The sequence below is a fragment of the Falco peregrinus genome, chromosome 6 (assembly GCF_023634155.1).
Source record: "Falco peregrinus isolate bFalPer1 chromosome 6, bFalPer1.pri, whole genome shotgun sequence".
Lineage (NCBI taxonomy): Eukaryota > Metazoa > Chordata > Aves > Falconiformes > Falconidae > Falco > Falco peregrinus.
Genome location: NC_073726.1, coordinates 55,220,493 through 55,238,249, shown reverse-complemented (window position 1 = coordinate 55,238,249; position 17,757 = coordinate 55,220,493). Strand labels below are relative to the sequence as shown.

The window sequence follows — 17,757 nt, the reverse complement described above, 5'->3', positions numbered from 1 at the left end:
CCTGTCCGATAACAATAGGGGGGGGAGCAGGCGGAGCTAGTGCGTGACTTGAGGCTCTCTGGGCTCCACAGAAAAGCACGTTCGGCTCGTAAAGATGACTGCGTCCTCGGCGCTCCGCTCGCGCTCCTTCGGACAGGGTACATAGAAGGGACAGGCAGGCGCCACTGCGGCAGCCGCTCCCCGCTACCAGCTTCACCGCGACAGCCTGAAACGGGAAGCTCGTGAAATGGCGGCGGCGCGCGCTCTGCCATTCGGGGGCGGGACAGAGCGGGAAGGCGGGGGGGAGGGGAAGAGACCGTTAAGAGCGGCCGTAGCGCCCCGGGGGCTGCAGGGGAAAGAAGCCGCGAGCCCTGTGCGGAAACGCCTTCCCTTAGTGCTCTCCTATTGCGGAAAGGCTGTTGGTCCCCTGGATACCAGTACCGACACGCACCCCCCCCACGACCCTCCTTCCCCCAGCTTTAAACGGGGCACCTCAGAACTGCCAAATCACTGGTCTGGGCGGGGGGGGGGAAGGGTCCCACGCTACCGGCAGACCGAACCTTCCCATCATCCCAGAAGCAGCGCTGCCTCAAGCACGGGAAAGCGCACTCGGCAGCGGCTGCATATGCCTGCTCCCACAACCCCAGAGATACAGCTCTCTCCAGTGGCCGTGTGGCGGCTCTTAAAAGAGCCTTTCGGTTTGGTGATGGCAAGGCAGGAGCCTCAGGCCCGCTCGCCGCGGATGCGCGTGCCAGCTGGATGTCCTTGGGCATGATGGTGACGCGCTTGGCGTGGATGGCGCACAGGTTGGTGTCCTCGAAGAGCCCCACCAGGTAGGCCTCGCTCGCCTCCTGCAGCGCCATCACGGCCCGAGCTCTGGAAGCGCAGGTCGGTCTTGAAGTCCTGCGCGATCTCGCGCACCAGCCGCTGGAAGGGCAGCTTGCGGATCAGCAGCTCCGTCGACTTCTGGTAGCGCCGGATCTCGCGCAGCGCCACCGTGCCGGGCCGGTTAGCGGTGCGGCTTCTTCACGCCGCCCGTGGCCGGCGCGCTCCTTGCGGGCCGCCTTGGTGGCCAGCTGCTTGCGGGGCGCCTTCCCGCCCGTCGACTTACGCGCCGTCTGCTTCGTCCGCGCCATTGCAGATCATAAACCCACTGTCCTCGCGGTGAACCCCGATCGCATGTCAGACTCCTATTTATAGCGGTCGGGCCCCGCCTTCCCAGTTGTGATTGGTCAAAACCGGGAAGAATTTAATTGCGTCACCTCGGAGGGAGCTGAAGGCGCCCAAAGTCCGAGGCCTCACCTAAGGGGTGCAGTCGCTCTTTTATTTTTTTTCATATAAAATTTGAAGTTTTATCTATTATTTACTAACCCTGTTTTTTTCTCTCAATTGTTTAAAACTCTCAATCGTGCTTGTAAACTCTATGATACAAGTATACGATGTAATACTGTACACTATTTTAGCTGCTAAAAACCCACACTAATATGGGAGTTCTACTTTTGGATTGCAATTAAAGCTCTCCATTACTCCTGAAATACCTCCCTAAATGATTTAGTACGGCAAAATAAAAGCGAGCGGCTTTTTGCATAATTAGGTTTTATATAAGGAAACCTGTAAGAAAAAGATGAACTTTCAGATAAACCTAGAAAAATGTGTTTAGGTTTCATATTTAACGATTTTCAGTAGTAGGCTACTTTTACGATTACATTAGTATAATTGATTTGATGAAAGGAGCAATACATTAAGGGTAATCGTTAAAAAGGGGGGAAAGTAGTTTCCGAAGAAAAGGAACATGAAAAGATTATGCCTGTGATTGAAACAGCAGGGTTAGCATACAAAGGGTTAACGCGGGATTTTCAAATTAGCCCAATGAAATGGCGCTTCCTCTCAGCCAATGAACCAGCAGAGATCGCGTATATAAACGAGTCAGCGCAGAGCGCCCGGAAGAGTTTTACATTGCTACTTCTAGTAGTACTGTAAGGAAGAAGACTTTAGAGATGGCGCGGACGAAGCAGACGGCGCGTAAGTCGACGGGCGGGAAGGCGCCCCCGCAAGCAGCTGGCCACCAAGGCGGCCCGCAAGAGCGCGCCGGCCACGGGCGGCGTGAAGAAGCCGCACCGCTACCGGCCCGGCACGGTGGCGCTGCGCGAGATCCGCGCTACCAGAAGTCGACGGAGCTGCTGATCCGCAAGCTGCCCTTCCAGCGGCTGGTGCGCGAGATCGCGCAGGACTTCAAGACCGACCTGCGCTTCCAGAGCTCGGCCGTGATGGCGCTGCAGGAGGCGAGCGAGGCCTACCTGGTGGGGGCTCTTCGAGGACACCAACCTGTGCGCCATCCACGCCAAGCGCGTCACCATCATGCCCAAGGACATCCAGCTGGCACGCCGCATCCGCGGCGAGCGGGCCTGAGGCTCCTGCCTTGCCATCACCAAACCGAAAGGCTCTTTTAAGAGCCGCCACACGGCCACTGGAGAGAGCTGTATCTCTGGGGTTGTGGGAGCAGGCATATGCAGCCGCTGCCGAGTGCGCTTTCCCGTGCTTGAGGCAATGATGGGAAGGTTCGGTCTGCCGGTAGCGTGGGACCCTTCCCCCCCCCCGCCCAGACCAGTGATTTGGCAGTTCTGAGGTGCCCCGTTTAAAGCTGGGGGAAGGAGGGTCGTGGGGGGGTGCGTGTCGGTACTGGTATCCAGGGGACCAACAGCCTTTCCGCAATAGGAGAGCACTAAGGGAAGGCGTTTCCGCACAGGGCTCGCGGCTTCTTTCCCCTGCAGCCCCCGGGGCGCTACGGCCGCTCTTAACGGTCTCTTCCCCTCCCCCCCGCCTTCCCGCTCTGTCCCGCCCCCGAATGGCAGAGCGCGCGCCGCCGCCATTTCACGAGCTTCCCGTTTCAGGCTGTCGCGGTGAAGCTGGTAGCGGGGAGCGGCTGCCGCAGTGGCGCCTGCCTGTCGCTTCTATGTACCCTGTCCGAAGGAGCGCGAGCGGAGCGCCGAGGACGCAGTCATCTTTACGAGCCGAACGTGCTTTTCTGTGGAGCCCAGAGAGCCTCAAGTCACGCACTAGCTCCGCCTGCTCCCCCCCCTATTGTTATCGGACAGGGCAATCGGGATATAGCCAGTCACCGATTGCAAATTTGCCCGTTAAGCATTCGGGGCTGTAAGCCGGACCCCTAGACATCGGGCCGTACGGCCCGGTACGGGCAGCAACAGCAGAAGCTCGGCATACACCCGACAACCCTCCCCCCCCCCCCCCCCCCCCCAACTTTATCGTGACCGTAAAACCACGACGGATCTTCAACAGCGATTAAGGCTCTTCTCCTGATGATATGGGTGGCTCTGAAAAGAGCCTTTGTGTTCTAAACGTGTAACCTATGCCAAGCCCCAGGTTTATCCGCCGAAGCCGTAGAGGGTGCGCCCCTGGCGCTTGAGAGCGTACACCACGTCCATGGCCGTGACCGTCTTGCGCTTGGCGTGCTCGGTGTAGGTGACGGCGTCGCGGATCACGTTCTCCAGGAAGACCTTCAGCACGCCGCGCGTCTCCTCGTAGATGAGCCCCGAGATGCGCTTCACGCCGCCGCGCCGCGCCAGGCGCCGGATGGCCGGCTTGGTAATGCCCTGGATGTTGTCGCGCAGCACCTTGCGGTGGCGCTTGGCGCCCCCTTTGCCGAGCCCCTTCCCGCCCTTGCCTCTGCCAGACATGATCAGCGTCTACCCGACGTGAACAACGCGCGGTGGCAACACCCGCCAGCGCCGCTCTTATATAGCCCGTAGTCCGACCTGGTTGAGAACTGCGACGAGGCAGGGCAAGGGCGGGCTCTCCTCCGCGTTCTTCCCCCTGCGGGCGGGGACGTTCGCGCCATCGCCCCCGGCAGGGGGCGGGGCGGGCGGCAAGGTGCCGGCCCCGGCCCCGGGAAACAGCGGACCCCGCCGCCGGCTCGGCCTGGGCGCTGCGGGAGCGAATCTTCGGGCGGGGGAACGCTCTCCTGCGCTCGGCTGCCCGGTCCCGTTGCTGCGGCGCTCGGTGTCGGCGGGGGAGCCGGGCCCCGCCGGCCGCGGGTCTGCAGCAAAATCTAGCCAATGGGGGCGGCGGGGCCGGGAGCGCCGCTTCCCGCCCGCGCGGAGCCGCCGCCATTTCGCTGCGCTCCAACAAAGGGCCCGGCCGGGTAGGTGGGGACCCGGCCGTTGTGGTTGTCGCGGTGTTTGCGTAAATCCACCCTTTTATACCGACAGCCAAATTAATGAATTAATTAGCTTTTTTTTTTTTCTTTTGTGGGTACGACATACTCTGGCTTTGTTTCTCATGTCTAAAACAAGGATCACATGACTTTTTTGTGTTTATGGGACTGAGGTGCCGAGACAGGAACTGATTTTCGTGTCTTTAATGTGCCCATGACAAAAAGTAGATTGTTTCTTGTGCCTTCAAAGATATGTCATGTGTTTGTTAATTTTCTTTGACTTAATCTTCATTGATACGTAATATCTCAAAGTATTCCTTTTGCTGTTTTTCTTCATGTAGTTTTACTTTTTGAACATATGATATTTTTAACTGTAGTTCTACAGCTGCATTCATAAGCAGGGGCACATAATTTTAACAAATGGTAGGTATCATTTTAATCATTTTTAGTCATCTCAAGTGTCCAAATGTTTTGGGAAATGCATGGCAACTTCCTGTCTCTCCTTTATCCTTTCCTTTTACCTTGTGGCTTTTCCAGTAGTTATTTTATCCTGTAGAAATGTGACCCACATATTGACTGTTACTCTAAGTAATAATAAGGCCTTCTGATTATAGCACCATTCAACGATTAACAACCTAGAAAACTTGCAGGTATAGACAGCAAGATATGCAGCATATAACATAATTATGTTTAATATTGCAACCTCAGCAACTAAAAGGTCTACAGTAACTACCCATAACCTTAAAACTTGACTTCTCAAATGTGATCCTAAGGCACATCATGTGCTTTAGAAATTTTCCAGAATAACCACAACGACTAGACAGTTCTGCCTCATCATCAATATATTTGTAATAATTCCTAAGGCTATGTACACAGTGTCTTCTGTTGATGCTCTAGTTGTTCTATAACTTTTTCTTGGACTTCTCCTTGGTTCTTTTCTCTGTATTCCTCTGTGTGGAACACATCAGAATAAAACAAAGCAGCGTTCAGACACCAATCTGAATCTCCAGCAGTTATCCTACTATGCTTAAAATCTACTTCTTTGTCTCTGCTTGTTTGCTTTGTTAAATGTTTTTTTGTTGGTTTTTTTCTAAGCTTTTGGCATTGGCATGGTGTACTCTGTAAGCCCAAGATAATACACAGGTTTCTGACTTCATCAGACAACTGGTTCTCTAGCGTTTCTGGCTGAAGAGGCTTCAGAACGTGGGATAATTAAAGTTAAGATACTACTCAAAAAATCCATTTTTTTTCTTGAAGCCCATTTAGGCAACAAGTACAGATGTAAAAGAATTGTCTTTCTGACTCAAGATTTCAGAATAAGAAGGAGCATTTTCCAGAAAAATCTGTGCAGAGCTCACCCAGGAGATGTAGTAGCAAAACACTGACAGCAGCTTTGCCTTTATGTGTTCTCATTGCCTCCTAAAAACTTCAAGCTGGAGCAGTTACTCCTGTTTGTTCATACTGTTTGGTAATATGCAGTATGCTGGTGACTCCTTCCAACACTGACATCCTTGAACTGTTCTAGGGCTGTTCTTGAAGCCTTTTTTGTTCCCTCCTATCAGACTTAGGTTTCCTCGCTCTGAAGGATTATTTCTTATGGATGCTCCCAACCTTTGGTCAGTCACTAGAAAGTCCAGTGTTACTGAAGTGGAATGGATGATGGGTGACTGGATGTTAACAAGTTCCCATCCGTTTCCTTTAGTGAACATGTTTTTTTAGGCTTCTGAGAGAAATATGTATGTCTACATTTCTTTTACATATATCCTGTCTAAACAGTGCACTAAACTCAGCTCTTCTGCCATCGCTGATAAGGTTTCCACAATCATTCCTTTCCAAGAACTCTAGTTCCCTTTATAAATATCTTCTAACCTTCTTCCTACTCCCATCCCCAGTTATTTTGCCTTCAGTACTGTCCAGCTGTATCTCTTTGTGAAGGCAGCACACACCACCACACTATACCGGGAATGACTGGCATTTAGTTATTACTGAGATATTTTGGTTTAACAGATTTTTTTAGCTGGAAGGCTAAAACAAAGCAGTAGTTGTCCAGTTCACAAGTAACTACTTTTCCTCACTGGGAGTTCTAACCTGGATTTCTTTCTACTCTGTAGCTGATCTTTAGAAAACTTACTGGAACTGAGAATCTGTGAGACTTGGATCAACTGCCATTTTTGTTGGAAATGATCAACAGATTTAAAAGGATTAACATGGGGAGGAGGGTGTTTGCACAAGTGGTTTTGGTTTTTTTGGGAGGAGAGGTGCTGCATTTTTAATGCCTCTGCTTTCTGGACCTAAGTACTTTACATTGCTGATATTGCCCTTTGTTATTCTAAATTTTGTCTTTCAGAGCAGTGTAACAAGAGCAACAGCCTTTGTCTGCTATTGTGGAGAGAAAACTGGTGATCCTACACCACACTGTCCCCAAGGGGCATGTCAAATCATGGACTTTCACAGGTGTTCATCAGAAGTCCTGTTACCAGGCAGAGGTGTTCTCAGTGAACTGCTTTTCCAGGTAATGTTTATGACAAAAAAAGCTAATCAGGTTCACAGTGTAAAGAGTTAAATGTGTAAAGATGGGCCACATTGGCTTCTCTTCTCGCTTTACTGAAAAAGAGAGAACTACTTTTCTTCTCTTGAAAAGGCAGAAAGAGCTCCCTTCTGTCTTACCAGATTTTCTCCAAGCTAGATTGAGCTGCTGAAGACAGCTGTGGGGGAAGCAGAGCAAATAGGAGATGGATGAGCATCTATCCCATTGCTGTTCCTGATGAGGAGGAGCAAGGGTGGTGGTGGGGCAACAGACATTAAACCAGAGATCCACAGCATCACAGAGGCAGCATGATGAAGTTGCTCAGCACAGGTGTCTGCCTTTGTCTCTCCAGTAGAGTTGTTGAGCACAAGAGAAGCATTTGCAAGCTAGCCTTACTGGCTAGGAAAGAGAAAGGTCCCACCCTTTCCTTGCCTGGTTCCCTTTGTTGAGACAGCACTATTTTGTATGTAGGCTGGAAATCTTTGTGAATCCAGAATTCTGCCCAGCAGGGTAAAGGGGGGTGGGGTGTGTGTGTGACACGACAAGAAAAGGGAAAAAAAAGAAAAAGCAGAAGTATAATCAGCCTGGTGAGGTGATAGGTCTTTTTATTGCTTGTGCTGGTATCCAGAATCTCTTTCTAACAATTAGTTTTGTTTTGGTTTTAGCAGTGTTACCTACCTTAAACTACATTTACCTGTGCCAGGTAGGTTTCTTGTATAGGCCCCATACTGTCTGTCTCCTCTGATACCAAAAAAGTCTAGACTTTGAATGGCCCTTAAGGGTTCTCTCCTGGTTTCAGCTGGGACAGAGTTAATTTTCTTCTTAGTAGCTGGTGCAGTGCTGTGTTTTGGATATGGTGTGAGAACAATGTGGGTAACAGATGGTTTTAGACGTTGCTAGGTAATGTTTATACTAAGTTAAGGACTTTGTAGTTTCTCAGGCCTTGCCAAGAAGGTTGGACAGGGCACAAGAAATTGGGAGGGGACACAGCCAGGGCAGCTGACTCAAACTAGCCAAAGGGCTAGTCCAATACCATAGAATGTCATGCTCAATATATAAGCCGGGGTCGGTCAATCGCTACTGGCTGCACATTGGTCAGCAGTGTGTTGTACATCACTTCTTTTTTTTTTCTTCCTTACTTTTGGATTTTGTTCCTCTCCCCTTCTCCCTCCTTCTCATTAGATTTTTTTAATTATTATGCTGTTTTGGTTTGGTTTGGTTTATTTCAATTATTAAATTGTTCTTATTGCAATGCTTGAGTTTTACAGTCCTTCCCAATTCTTCTCCCTATCCTTCTGCAGTGAGCAAGCAGCTGTGTGGTACCTAGTTAAACCACAACATGTTCCAAAAGGAAATAGCATCATTATAGCACTGGGTATTTGATACCAACTTACCCAATCCTAGCTTCATTCAACCACAAATGAAGTTGAACCCTTTAAAAGTGTATTTTAGTGCTCTAATTTGTTGATGAATGAGTCTATAATTGTATCTTCTAATGTCACCATACAGCATTTTAATAAAAAAAAAAAATGCCAGTACATCAGAACTCTTAATGGTGTTAAATTGTTTCAGTTGATTACAGATTGTATTTTCTTCTTGCACAAGTCAAATTAATATGAAAATAGCTTCAACTTCTGATTGATCATAAATTCAAAATGCAATTTAAAATCCACTAGGATTATCTTGGGTTTGCCTTAAACACATTCATCCAACATTTATTTCATCTCAAAAGAAGTCTACGTTCTTTGAAGATACAAATTAAATCAGAACTTCCATCTCATTTAAAGTCCTGAAAAACAAGCCATGGTCTGTGGGACAGAGAAATTATTCAAACAATATTAATAATGCTTCGTATTCCAGATCCTCTATATGTATTCTGGTTATATTTTTTTGCTTTTATATTTAACTTGTGGCTGTTACAAATGCAGGCTATTACATAAGGTATGCAGGTATATTTCTTGGAAGGAAAAAAAGAGTAGCAAAACCCTTTACAATTTTCTCTAGGTTTGGGTTTTGTTTTGTTTTTTCTTTTCTAGAGTAATTGCTGATAACTACATTTTGTACGTAAAAATCCACCGGAGCAGGCAGCTTCAGGAGACCCGGGAGCTCAGATGCTCCGAGGTGACCCCGGGGGCAGGGCGAGGCCCGACAGCAAGAACGAGCTTGGCCACCGAACTGAGGGATTGAAAGAGATCAATGTGATTGGCTGACAGCGTTCGAATTATTAACCAATAATAGTGTGGGATGTAAAAGTGACCAATTACAAAGCTGTTCGTACGATTGTAGACGTCACTGAGTCCATTATCCAATAGAAGCGCTGATCGCTGAGGCTAGATATTTGCATAAGGTTCCTATAAATATAGGAGTAATCGCATTATCGGACATTTCGGTGCTACAGAGCCAGCGCGCAGCTTCAGCTATGCCCGAGCCGGCCAAGTCCGCCCCCGCGCCCAAGAAGGGCTCCAAGAAGGCGGTGACCAAGACGCAGAAGAAGGGCGACAAGAAGCGCAAGAAGAGCCGCAAGGAGAGCTACTCCATCTACGTGTACAAGGTGCTGAAGCAGGTGCACCCCGACACGGGCATCTCGTCCAAGGCCATGGGCATCATGAACTCCTTCGTCAACGACATCTTCGAGCGCATCGCCGGCGAGGCCTCGCGCCTGGCGCACTACAACAAGCGCTCCACCATCACCTCGCGGGAGATCCAGACGGCCGTGCGGCTGCTGCTGCCCGGTGAGCTGGCCAAGCACGCCGTCTCCGAGGGCACCAAGGCTGTCACCAAGTACACCAGCTCCAAGTAGAGTGTCTCGGACCGTCACTTCAAACCCAAAGGCTCTTTTAAGAGCCACCAATTTTTTCAGATAGAAGGGCTGAATACTACTTTTCTTGGGAGGTAGGAGGTATGTAAACAGCCTGTTTGCACATAATTTGAAAATTAAGTACTTTCAAATGGCTGAAACGCGACTACTTAATTTTAAGGGTGGAGGGCTCTTATTTAACAGTTTGTGCTCACCTTAGAGTTGTACTTGTTTCAAGCTTAGGATTTCTGGTCTTGAATCTGTCCTAGTGTTTTGCTAATTCTGCTTTCAAGAGTTCAGAGTCCTTGGGGGGAAGGTAGGTAACATTTCATTTTCTAAGGGGTTTAATTCCTCTTGGTAAGTCCAGTACAAAATGCTAGCTGCTGTTAAGAATTCTGTGCGCTGTACCTGTTAAATAAAAAATAATTTTTATTTTGGCCTCCTCAGTGACTAAATATTTCGAAAGCAGTTTCTGAAGCAAGTTTTTTCAGGTGTTTGCAGTTCGGTTTCTTTGTTTTCTGAACATTCCAGTGCACCCGCCCCTATTTTATTTTTTTTCTTCACTGTAGTTGTGTGTACTCGAGGCAACGGGCAAAGATTTTTCTTTGCGAACATTTTGCGGTTTAAAACGCCAATTCCCGAAGTTGCGCAGGAGTTGGTACTTTAAAAAAAAAAAACAACACTAAAGTTATGGAAGTGAAGCTGGGGGCGGTTGGTGATGTGCAAGGTACCCAGGGTCTGAGTATGGGGCATGGGGCCGCAAGTTCGTGCGAAAGCCAATTTCCGTCGCAGAGGCTAGGCTGCCGCACAGGGCAGCCTTTCGCTGCGGGGCCAAGGCAGCAGCAGGGCACGGCGCACGCGTGTCCCCATCCCCGCCCCACACCGCGCCCGGCCCCGGAGCCCATCCGAGGGGGGAAGGAGAGCCGATGCGGCGCCCTAGGTAACCCGCGCGGGGGACGGCCCCGGGAACAGCCTCAGTGTGAGGGGGAGCGGGGTGTCACCGGTCACCGCCCCACGAGGCGGTGCCGCGAGGGGAGGGCGGGGCTGGAGGGTGGAAGGGGCCAATCCGGGCCCAGCGCGGGACTTTTAAACTCCCCCGGGCCCCGCAACCAAGGGGTTCTCGCTGGCGCGCGGGGCTGCCCGTCGCTGCTCTCGGCTGTGCCGGTCAATTAAGAGGGGGCGGGGCAAGTGCCGCCGCTGCCGCGGAGCTGCCGGACTGCACGTAGAAGACACTTCCTCTTTAAGGAAGCCCGGCTCTCCCATGAAGGCTGTACCGCACGTTTCGAAGATGGTAACTACCCTACTACGGCATCAATTACTACTAAAACTTCCTAAGATTTGGTTTAGCTGCTAGGATTACCATAGTGTCCCAGCTCTTTTTAAGAATAAGTGGGTGGCTCTTAAAAGAGCCTTTGGGTTTATTTAAATGAGTAGACTCTGTTCCGAGTCGTCTTACTTCTTCTTGGGCGCCACCTTCTTTGCCTTGGCTGCTTTGGGCTTAGCTGCTTTAGGCTTGGCTGCCTTGGGCTTCACCGCCTTCGCTTTGGCCGGGCTCTTCGCCGCTTTCTTGGGACGGCCTGCCTTGGCCGCTTTCTTGGGGCTCTTGGCTGCTTTCTTGGTCGCGGTGGCCGCCGGCTTCTTGGCTTTCTTGGGGCTTTTCTTCACTGCTGCCGCCTTCTTGGGCTTCTTAGCGGCGCTGGCGGGCTTCTTGGCAGCCGGCTTCTTGGGCTTAGCTGCCGGCTTTTTCTTGGTTGCCTTTTCTTTTGTCTCACCCGGTTTCTTATTCAGCTTAAAAGACCCGGAGGCGCCGGTGCCCTTGGTCTGCACCAGGGTGCCCTTGTTGACGAGGCTCTTAAGCCCCAGCTTGATGCGGCTGTTGTTCTTCTCCACATCGTAGCCGCCGGCGGCCAGCGCCTTCTTGAGCGCGGCGAGGGAGAGCCCCTTGCGCTCCTTGGAGGCAGACACGGCCTTGGTGATCAGCTCGGTGACGCTGGGGCCCGCGGGCTTGCGGGCCTTGGAGCCGCCCGCCGCCTTCTTCGGCTTCTTGGCGGCGGCTTTCGCCCCGGGAGCAGAGACAGCGGGAGCGGCAACAGGCGCGGTCTCCGACATAGTGGCAGCTGTCGTCCACGAATCAGGGGAAACCACTGGGCCTGGAGCAAGTCAGCGGCCTCATATTTATAGAGAGGAGCCGCGCGGTGATTGGTGCGTTGCAGAGCCCGCCCCGCTGCACGGCAGAAAGGTCCCTTCTCCCCGCTCATTTTGTGTTTCTTAGGAGTCAAAAAAGCCTGTTTTTATCAGAATTTCTGCCACCAACCCCCCCCCCAGTTCGCAGCGGCGTGGAAAAGAAAGACTGTTGTTCCCCTCTGCAAAGTTTCCCCTCGAAGAGGCAAAGGGTGAGTTAAAAAAGAGGCGATAAACCCCGAGTCCTGGACCTGGACAGACCTCCGGAGACAGAAACTTTTGTTTTTCCTTCTAAATAAAATCCGCGATGTGGGCAACTAAATATCCAGAGTAATTAATTATTATTCTTTAAAGGGTCTTCTCTTAATCTGAACTGAAAATCAGGAATTTGAACCGATATTTTTATCGCAAATTGATTTCAAAGAGGAGGAAGTAACACAGGCTCATCCTGAGCACTGAATATGGATTAGAAATTAGCTTCTTTGTCCAAAATCCTTTACCCCTTTCAAAATAATTAAAATAAATTAAATTAGTGCATTATGCAACTAAGCAAGAAGCAGATTAAAGTTTTATGAAGGGCTGTTTTTGTCCCAGAAGGAGATGACTTTTTACAGCATAGCAGCTTGTACTGTGTTGCTCAGTGAGCACAATGCAGACATGGTTCCCCAGTGCTCTGCTGCAGAAATATTAATTTTCTTAATAAATTAGGAGACGTAAGAACTGAACACGGCCAGGTTTTGTTAAGAATTATAATCAGTGCCCCATCATTTCATAATTCAGCAGTGTTTTTACTTTGATACAGCCTGATTGGTAAAAATCTGAGTCATCATTATCTAAGGAGACACTGCTGCTGCTGCTTTTTCCATACTTCTACACAATCGAACTTGCTCAAGTTACCAGTTACGGCTCCCCTTTCACAGCAGATTGTGAAATATTCAGTTTCTTTAATGTCCAGTGGCAGGATTTAGGCACTGGAAGTAATACTAAAAATAGTATATCCAACTGATGTATCTGCTATACTAAAACAACTGGCTGCTGGCAAGTAGGGGAAAGTCCTCATCTGCACTTTACTAAGACCATGCTTACAGAAATAAATGCTTGCTTTTTTACAGAAACAGAGAATTAAAACAAGTATTCTCTGATATTTTTATTATCTTATAAGCCTTTTTTTACCAAAGGCCTGCAAAATGCTTGCTACCTCTTGCTACTGTAACTGTCAGCGGTACTAACATTTTGTTCAGTTATGATGCGAGTAAAATTATGTTTTCAAATGTATAATAATTAAATTATGTTTCTTAACCTATGACCACTGATTTTACGTTTCTATTTCAAAATCTTTATGGTAATGTTCAGCACTGTGTTGAAGGTAGAATGTAAAATGGCAACAGTCATTTTTCCTCTTAAATTGCCTGTCCAGCGTTTACTAATTATTTTCAACCCATTCAGATTTCAGGCAGAAAAAGGGCAAGGCAGCTCAGACAAAGCAATGAGAAAACCCCATAGAAAATTAGTAATTCCAAATGTCTGTCTTTTGTAACAAGTCTCCAGGTCAAAATATTGGGGGGGAAGGGGGGCAGGGCTGTTTTAAGACACATCAGTGAGTTACCCCAACTTCACATAGAGCTAAGCTGAAAAAGGAGAGGCCCGCTGGGCCTGTGGGCTCCTTGCCATAGAACTGAACTGCCTCTCTGGACCCTACCACACCAAATTCCTTTCACATGGCATAAATCTGGCAACAAGAACTTTCGGAGTTTCTAAACTTGAATCTCATTTTAGAACGCAGATATGACACATCCTGTTGTGAGGTTTTGGTTATGAGGATTGAAGACTTTTTTCCTAAAATTACAGCTCCTTTTATGACAAAGTGGGTGGCTCTAAAAAGAGCCTTTGGGTTACTTTTGAAGTGGGTCTGCTCCTCAAGTTTGGAGTTTATTTGCTCTTTGCCTTGTGGCTGTCGGTCTTCTTGGGCAGCAGCACGGCCTGGATGTTGGGCAGCACGCCGCCCTGCGCGATGGTCACCTTGCCCAGCAGCTTGTTGAGCTCCTCGTCGTTGCGGATGGCGAGCTGCAGGTGGCGGGGGATGATGCGCGTCTTCTTGTTGTCGCGGGCCGCGTTGCCCGCCAGCTCCAGGATCTCGGCCGTCAGGTACTCCAGCACGGCCGCCAGGTACACCGGGGCGCCGGCACCCACCCGCTCCGCGTAGTTGCCCTTGCGCAGCAGCCGGTGCACGCGGCCCACGGGGAACTGCAGCCCGGCCCGCGACGAGCGCGACTTGGCCTTGGCCCGCGCCTTCCCGCCCTGCTTCCCGCGGCCGGACATCGCTCTCGACGACCTCCTTCAACCACCACCCAAACGACGTTGCAATACGCGTCACTAGACCCCGCGCCCGGCCCCTTTTATAGCGTCCCCGCGCGCCCCGGCCTGCTTTCTGATTGGTCGTAGCACGCTCTCTCTCGCTCCGACCAATGGGGCTGCGGATCCAAATCCATCCAATGGGGGAGCGGGCGACCGGCCCGCCCCGCCGAGCTGCCCCCGCCCGCCAGCCGGCAGGGGGAGGGGGACGGGCTGGGCGCTCCCGGCGCAGTGGGGCCAGCGCCCACCCCTGGGCGGGGATCCAGCCCCACCGCCCACCGCCTCCGCTCTGCTCCTGGCTGTGTTCGGCTGCGCAGCCCGACAGCCGTGACCCCAAGACGCGCTCCAGAAGGCCATCTTAGAGGGAGACGGGTCCTCGCCTGCAGCGGCCTTCCAGGAACGGGGGGAACCTCTCCTGATGCCATCGTTGTTGTTTTATAAATAATTCTGTATTTAGAACCTCAGAAATGCTACTACAGGATTACTTTGTAAAAAAGTACTATCATTACAAAAGAGAAACATTCCTTTTGGTAGGACCACTTGCAACCCAGCACTACTGATAATGTTTAGAAACTAGGCAGGAACATGTAACAGGATTTTTCTCTGATTCTGGAAACAAATGAATCATATTACTGTAATCAGACTAATACAGTATTACTTGCAAGGCTATTCTGCAGAACATTAGAAGTCAGGCTGTCACACTTTTACTCAAACTGGAGAATATCTCACTGCAGCAATAAGCTGAAGCGACTTCTTCAAGATTCAGAATGTTTGTATGAGATCCCTGGTCCTTTTTCCTCCATTGCACTAATTACCCACGGTTTCTCTTTATTCCCTGGCAACTTTTTCTCGTTCTTCCATATATTTTGAGTATGGACAGACCCTATCCTTGTCTACAGCCATGAAGGAACGTTCACCCTGGACTTAGCCACATCCTTGTGCTACCTCAGTGTTGCATGGCAGGCTCTTCCTCCATTTTCCCCACAGCATGGGATTCTGCTCATTTCCATAAATTCCAGTTGTGTGATTTTTTGTTCCTTAATGTTTTTGCACTCTAATATGTGGGTTCTTCTTTGTAATGCACCCCAGACCCTATAATACAGATATGATGCTAGTATTGTCATAGTTCAGGGAAAGACAAAGATATGACTCCCACCGGGCCATCCATGATAGCCTACCAAAAAAAACCCCAACAAAACAAAACAAAACCAAACCAAAACAAAAAAACTGCGCCAAAAGACAGTATTTCATCTAAACATTGCAACTCTGAGATCAAGAGAGAACCACAGCCTTCTTTCCAGAAGGGTACAATAACAGGAATTCCGATCAAAACTGTTCAGTGTATGCCAGTCGCAGCAGGAAAATTATAAACAAGGCAAAACAAAAAGAACTTTATAGCACACACAAAGTACTGCCACAACTTGTTTCTGGGTAACTAAGACCAGCTCCCCGTTCTGAAGGTTCAGTAACATTTAGAAAGCATCTTTCCTTAGTGGTATCATTCAATGGATTGTGCAAAATTCACTAACCTCAAGAGTCTTCTATTTCCATCTTTATGCAGTCACTAATTTTCAATGATGCGCTGGGCAAGTCACATCACTTCACTGCAGCTCCATCCCCTCCCAGTCCTTTTCCTCCCCATGATAATTTTTTCTTCTGTGAACACTACTCAGGACCACACATGAAAAATGTGACCGCAAGATGAAGGTGGTATTACAAAGAATCCCAAAGCTCTATATGACAACACAAAAACCAAGAAGAAATTGGCCTGGGTTTATGTTACCAGTTATCCAGAGCTGAAAGCGTCTGTTCTGGAGCTGTAGAGAAGATAGCATTACAGGATTGTGTCCATGACCCGTGCCATCATAAACTAAATACATAATTGTTTCTACAGGCTATATTGAAACACAGACTATTCTTGAATATGCCACGAGCTTTCTATTGTGTTCTTTTCTCCCCCCTAAGAAAATAATTTCTATTTAAATACTAAACATTGATTCAACTCTCCCTCCTCCAATTAAATTAACAGTATGTTAAATCTATATACACATGTATATCTATTCCACACACTTTCTTATTCAATCCCTTTTTTATGGGTGTTGGGGTACTGAGACATGGTAGACACTAGGGAGCATTGTCCTATTTTTTTCTTGGTAGAAGTATGTATAAGAACAAAACCTTAGATAATTAAATGGATGTTCAGCCAAAGCAAATTTCATTGACCTGTTCTTTTTTAAGGATTCCACTCAGAGTCATTATCAAAGGTCAAAGATTATACACCTGTATAAAGAGAAAAATATATCTAGTTGATTAAAGTATTGTCATTTAGTAATGAAATTGCTTTACAATCATTTCTGATGCTGGGGGAGAGAAGGTTGTCAGCAGTCCTCAAAGCTGGATTTTATGCTTCTGCCGTGGCCCACCATTTGCATGGCTGATGAAGAACTAGATGTTTACCTGAGTGCATGGATTGAAGTCAGGGCATCCACAGATCCCACTGCTTTGATAAAAGTGAGCTTGCATCTTTATGCTCTCTCCACTTGAAACTGGCATTAAAGGCAAGTATCCTGGTTAATTTTCTTCTTGGTGGCTAGTGCAGTGCTGTGCTTTGGATTTGGCATGGGAACAGTGTGGTCAGGGACTTCTTGGTTTCTGGCCTTGCCAGCAGGAGGGCTGCAAGAACACAGGAAGGGGGGGGAGTGGACATAGCCGAGACAGCTGACCTGAACTAGCTAAACAAAGAGTATTCTATACCATGGGACATCATGCTCGATATATAAACTGGCTGGGGCTGCAGGTTGTTGCTTGGAAACTGGCTGGGCATCAATCAGCAGGTGGTGAGGAACTGTATTGTGCATCACTTGTTTTCTTTTCTCACTTCCCTTTCGATTTCATTCTTCTCCCTTCTTTTCATTAGAACTATTATTCTTCTGTTTTTATTTTATTTCAACTGTTAAACTATCTTCATCTTAACCCTGGAGTTTTACATTCCTTTCTGATTCTCCTCACCCCACCTTGGGTGAGGGAGGGAGTGAGCCAGTGTGGCTATATGGCACTTAACCCCAGCTGGTAATTAAACCACAAGAGCAAGGAAGGAAAAACATCCCCCATATTAAGTTAGCTGAAGACAAACCATGGTTCTGGTCCATCAGATGAAGTATCAGCCCCACGTGCAGCCAGGTTCTACACACACAGTCCCAGCTAGGCACACAGCTCCCAACCTCATGTGTTTATCCAAAACCTCAACAGAGTACCAGTAGCCTCATGTATGAGAGGCTCACAAGACAGTAGGCATCCTGGCCTTGGAATCTTCCCAGAAAAAGAAAATAATCATGCAGCTCCTGGATGATTTGCATTGTCAAATCCAGCCCTTCCATGTGAGCCTCAAAGTCCATTCCAAGAGTACTCTCTCTTCCCCACCTCCCCTCGCCTTCTCCACACACCCTGCCCCCCAGAAGCCATCTTAGAGGTGCAGCAGCTGTGGGAAGCTACCTACCTTCTTCACACCTGCCCTTCAGCCCAGACAGGGCGAGGAAGCAACCTTTCTGATATTATGCATAGTCCTTGTGCATTTGATTTCCTTTTTTGAGCCCATTTAAACATGTAGCAAATTCAGATCCTTTTGCCTCAGTCTGAAGAGGATAGGTACAGCAATAGGGAACTGTTCACTCTATCCCAACAGAAGGAAAGGTGGCTCAGCTGTATGAGAATATGGCAAGTGGAACATCATTAAACCAAGGGTTAGAGGTA

At 48.8% G+C, this 17,757-nt stretch overlaps 4 protein-coding genes and 2 pseudogenes across 4 annotated transcripts in view; 3 read left to right on the top strand and 3 right to left on the bottom strand.

Annotated features, from left to right (window-relative positions):
* LOC101911108 (histone H2A-IV) overlaps positions 1–17,757 on the top strand; it is a 232,107-nt gene that overhangs the window by 109,200 nt on the left and 105,150 nt on the right. The gene's annotated exons all lie outside the window — the stretch shown is intronic.
* Positions 486–1,145, bottom strand: LOC129784683 (histone H3-like; annotated as a pseudogene).
* LOC129784684 (histone H3-like) lies at positions 1,281–2,438 on the top strand (annotated as a pseudogene).
* On the top strand, positions 4,445–9,906 carry LOC101923823 (histone H2B 1/2/3/4/6). Its single transcript, XM_013299140.3, has 3 exons — positions 4,445–4,573; positions 6,498–6,662; positions 8,714–9,906. Exon 3 carries the CDS (start codon positions 9,097–9,099, stop codon positions 9,475–9,477), a length of 381 nt encoding a protein of 126 aa, XP_013154594.1. The 5' UTR covers positions 4,445–4,573; positions 6,498–6,662; positions 8,714–9,096; the 3' UTR covers positions 9,478–9,906.
* LOC101918911 (histone H1) lies at positions 10,865–11,625 on the bottom strand. Its single transcript, XM_055807334.1, has one exon. The coding sequence runs from the start codon at positions 11,581–11,583 to the stop codon at positions 10,927–10,929; it is 657 nt and encodes a 218-aa protein (XP_055663309.1). The 5' UTR covers positions 11,584–11,625; the 3' UTR covers positions 10,865–10,926.
* LOC101923645 (histone H2A) lies at positions 13,521–14,010 on the bottom strand. Its single transcript, XM_005237364.3, has one exon. The coding sequence runs from the start codon at positions 13,972–13,974 to the stop codon at positions 13,585–13,587; it is 390 nt and encodes a 129-aa protein (XP_005237421.1). The 5' UTR covers positions 13,975–14,010; the 3' UTR covers positions 13,521–13,584.

What these genes read in the sequence shown, in the direction of transcription:
- LOC101923823 (XM_013299140.3), top strand. Translation starts at nt 9,097, where the DNA reads ATGCCCGAGCCGGCCAAGTCCGCCCCCGCGCCCAAGAAGGGCTCCAAG.
- LOC101923645 (XM_005237364.3), bottom strand. Translation starts at nt 13,974, where the DNA reads ATGTCCGGCCGCGGGAAGCAGGGCGGGAAGGCGCGGGCCAAGGCCAAG.
- LOC101918911 (XM_055807334.1), bottom strand. Translation starts at nt 11,583, where the DNA reads ATGTCGGAGACCGCGCCTGTTGCCGCTCCCGCTGTCTCTGCTCCCGGG.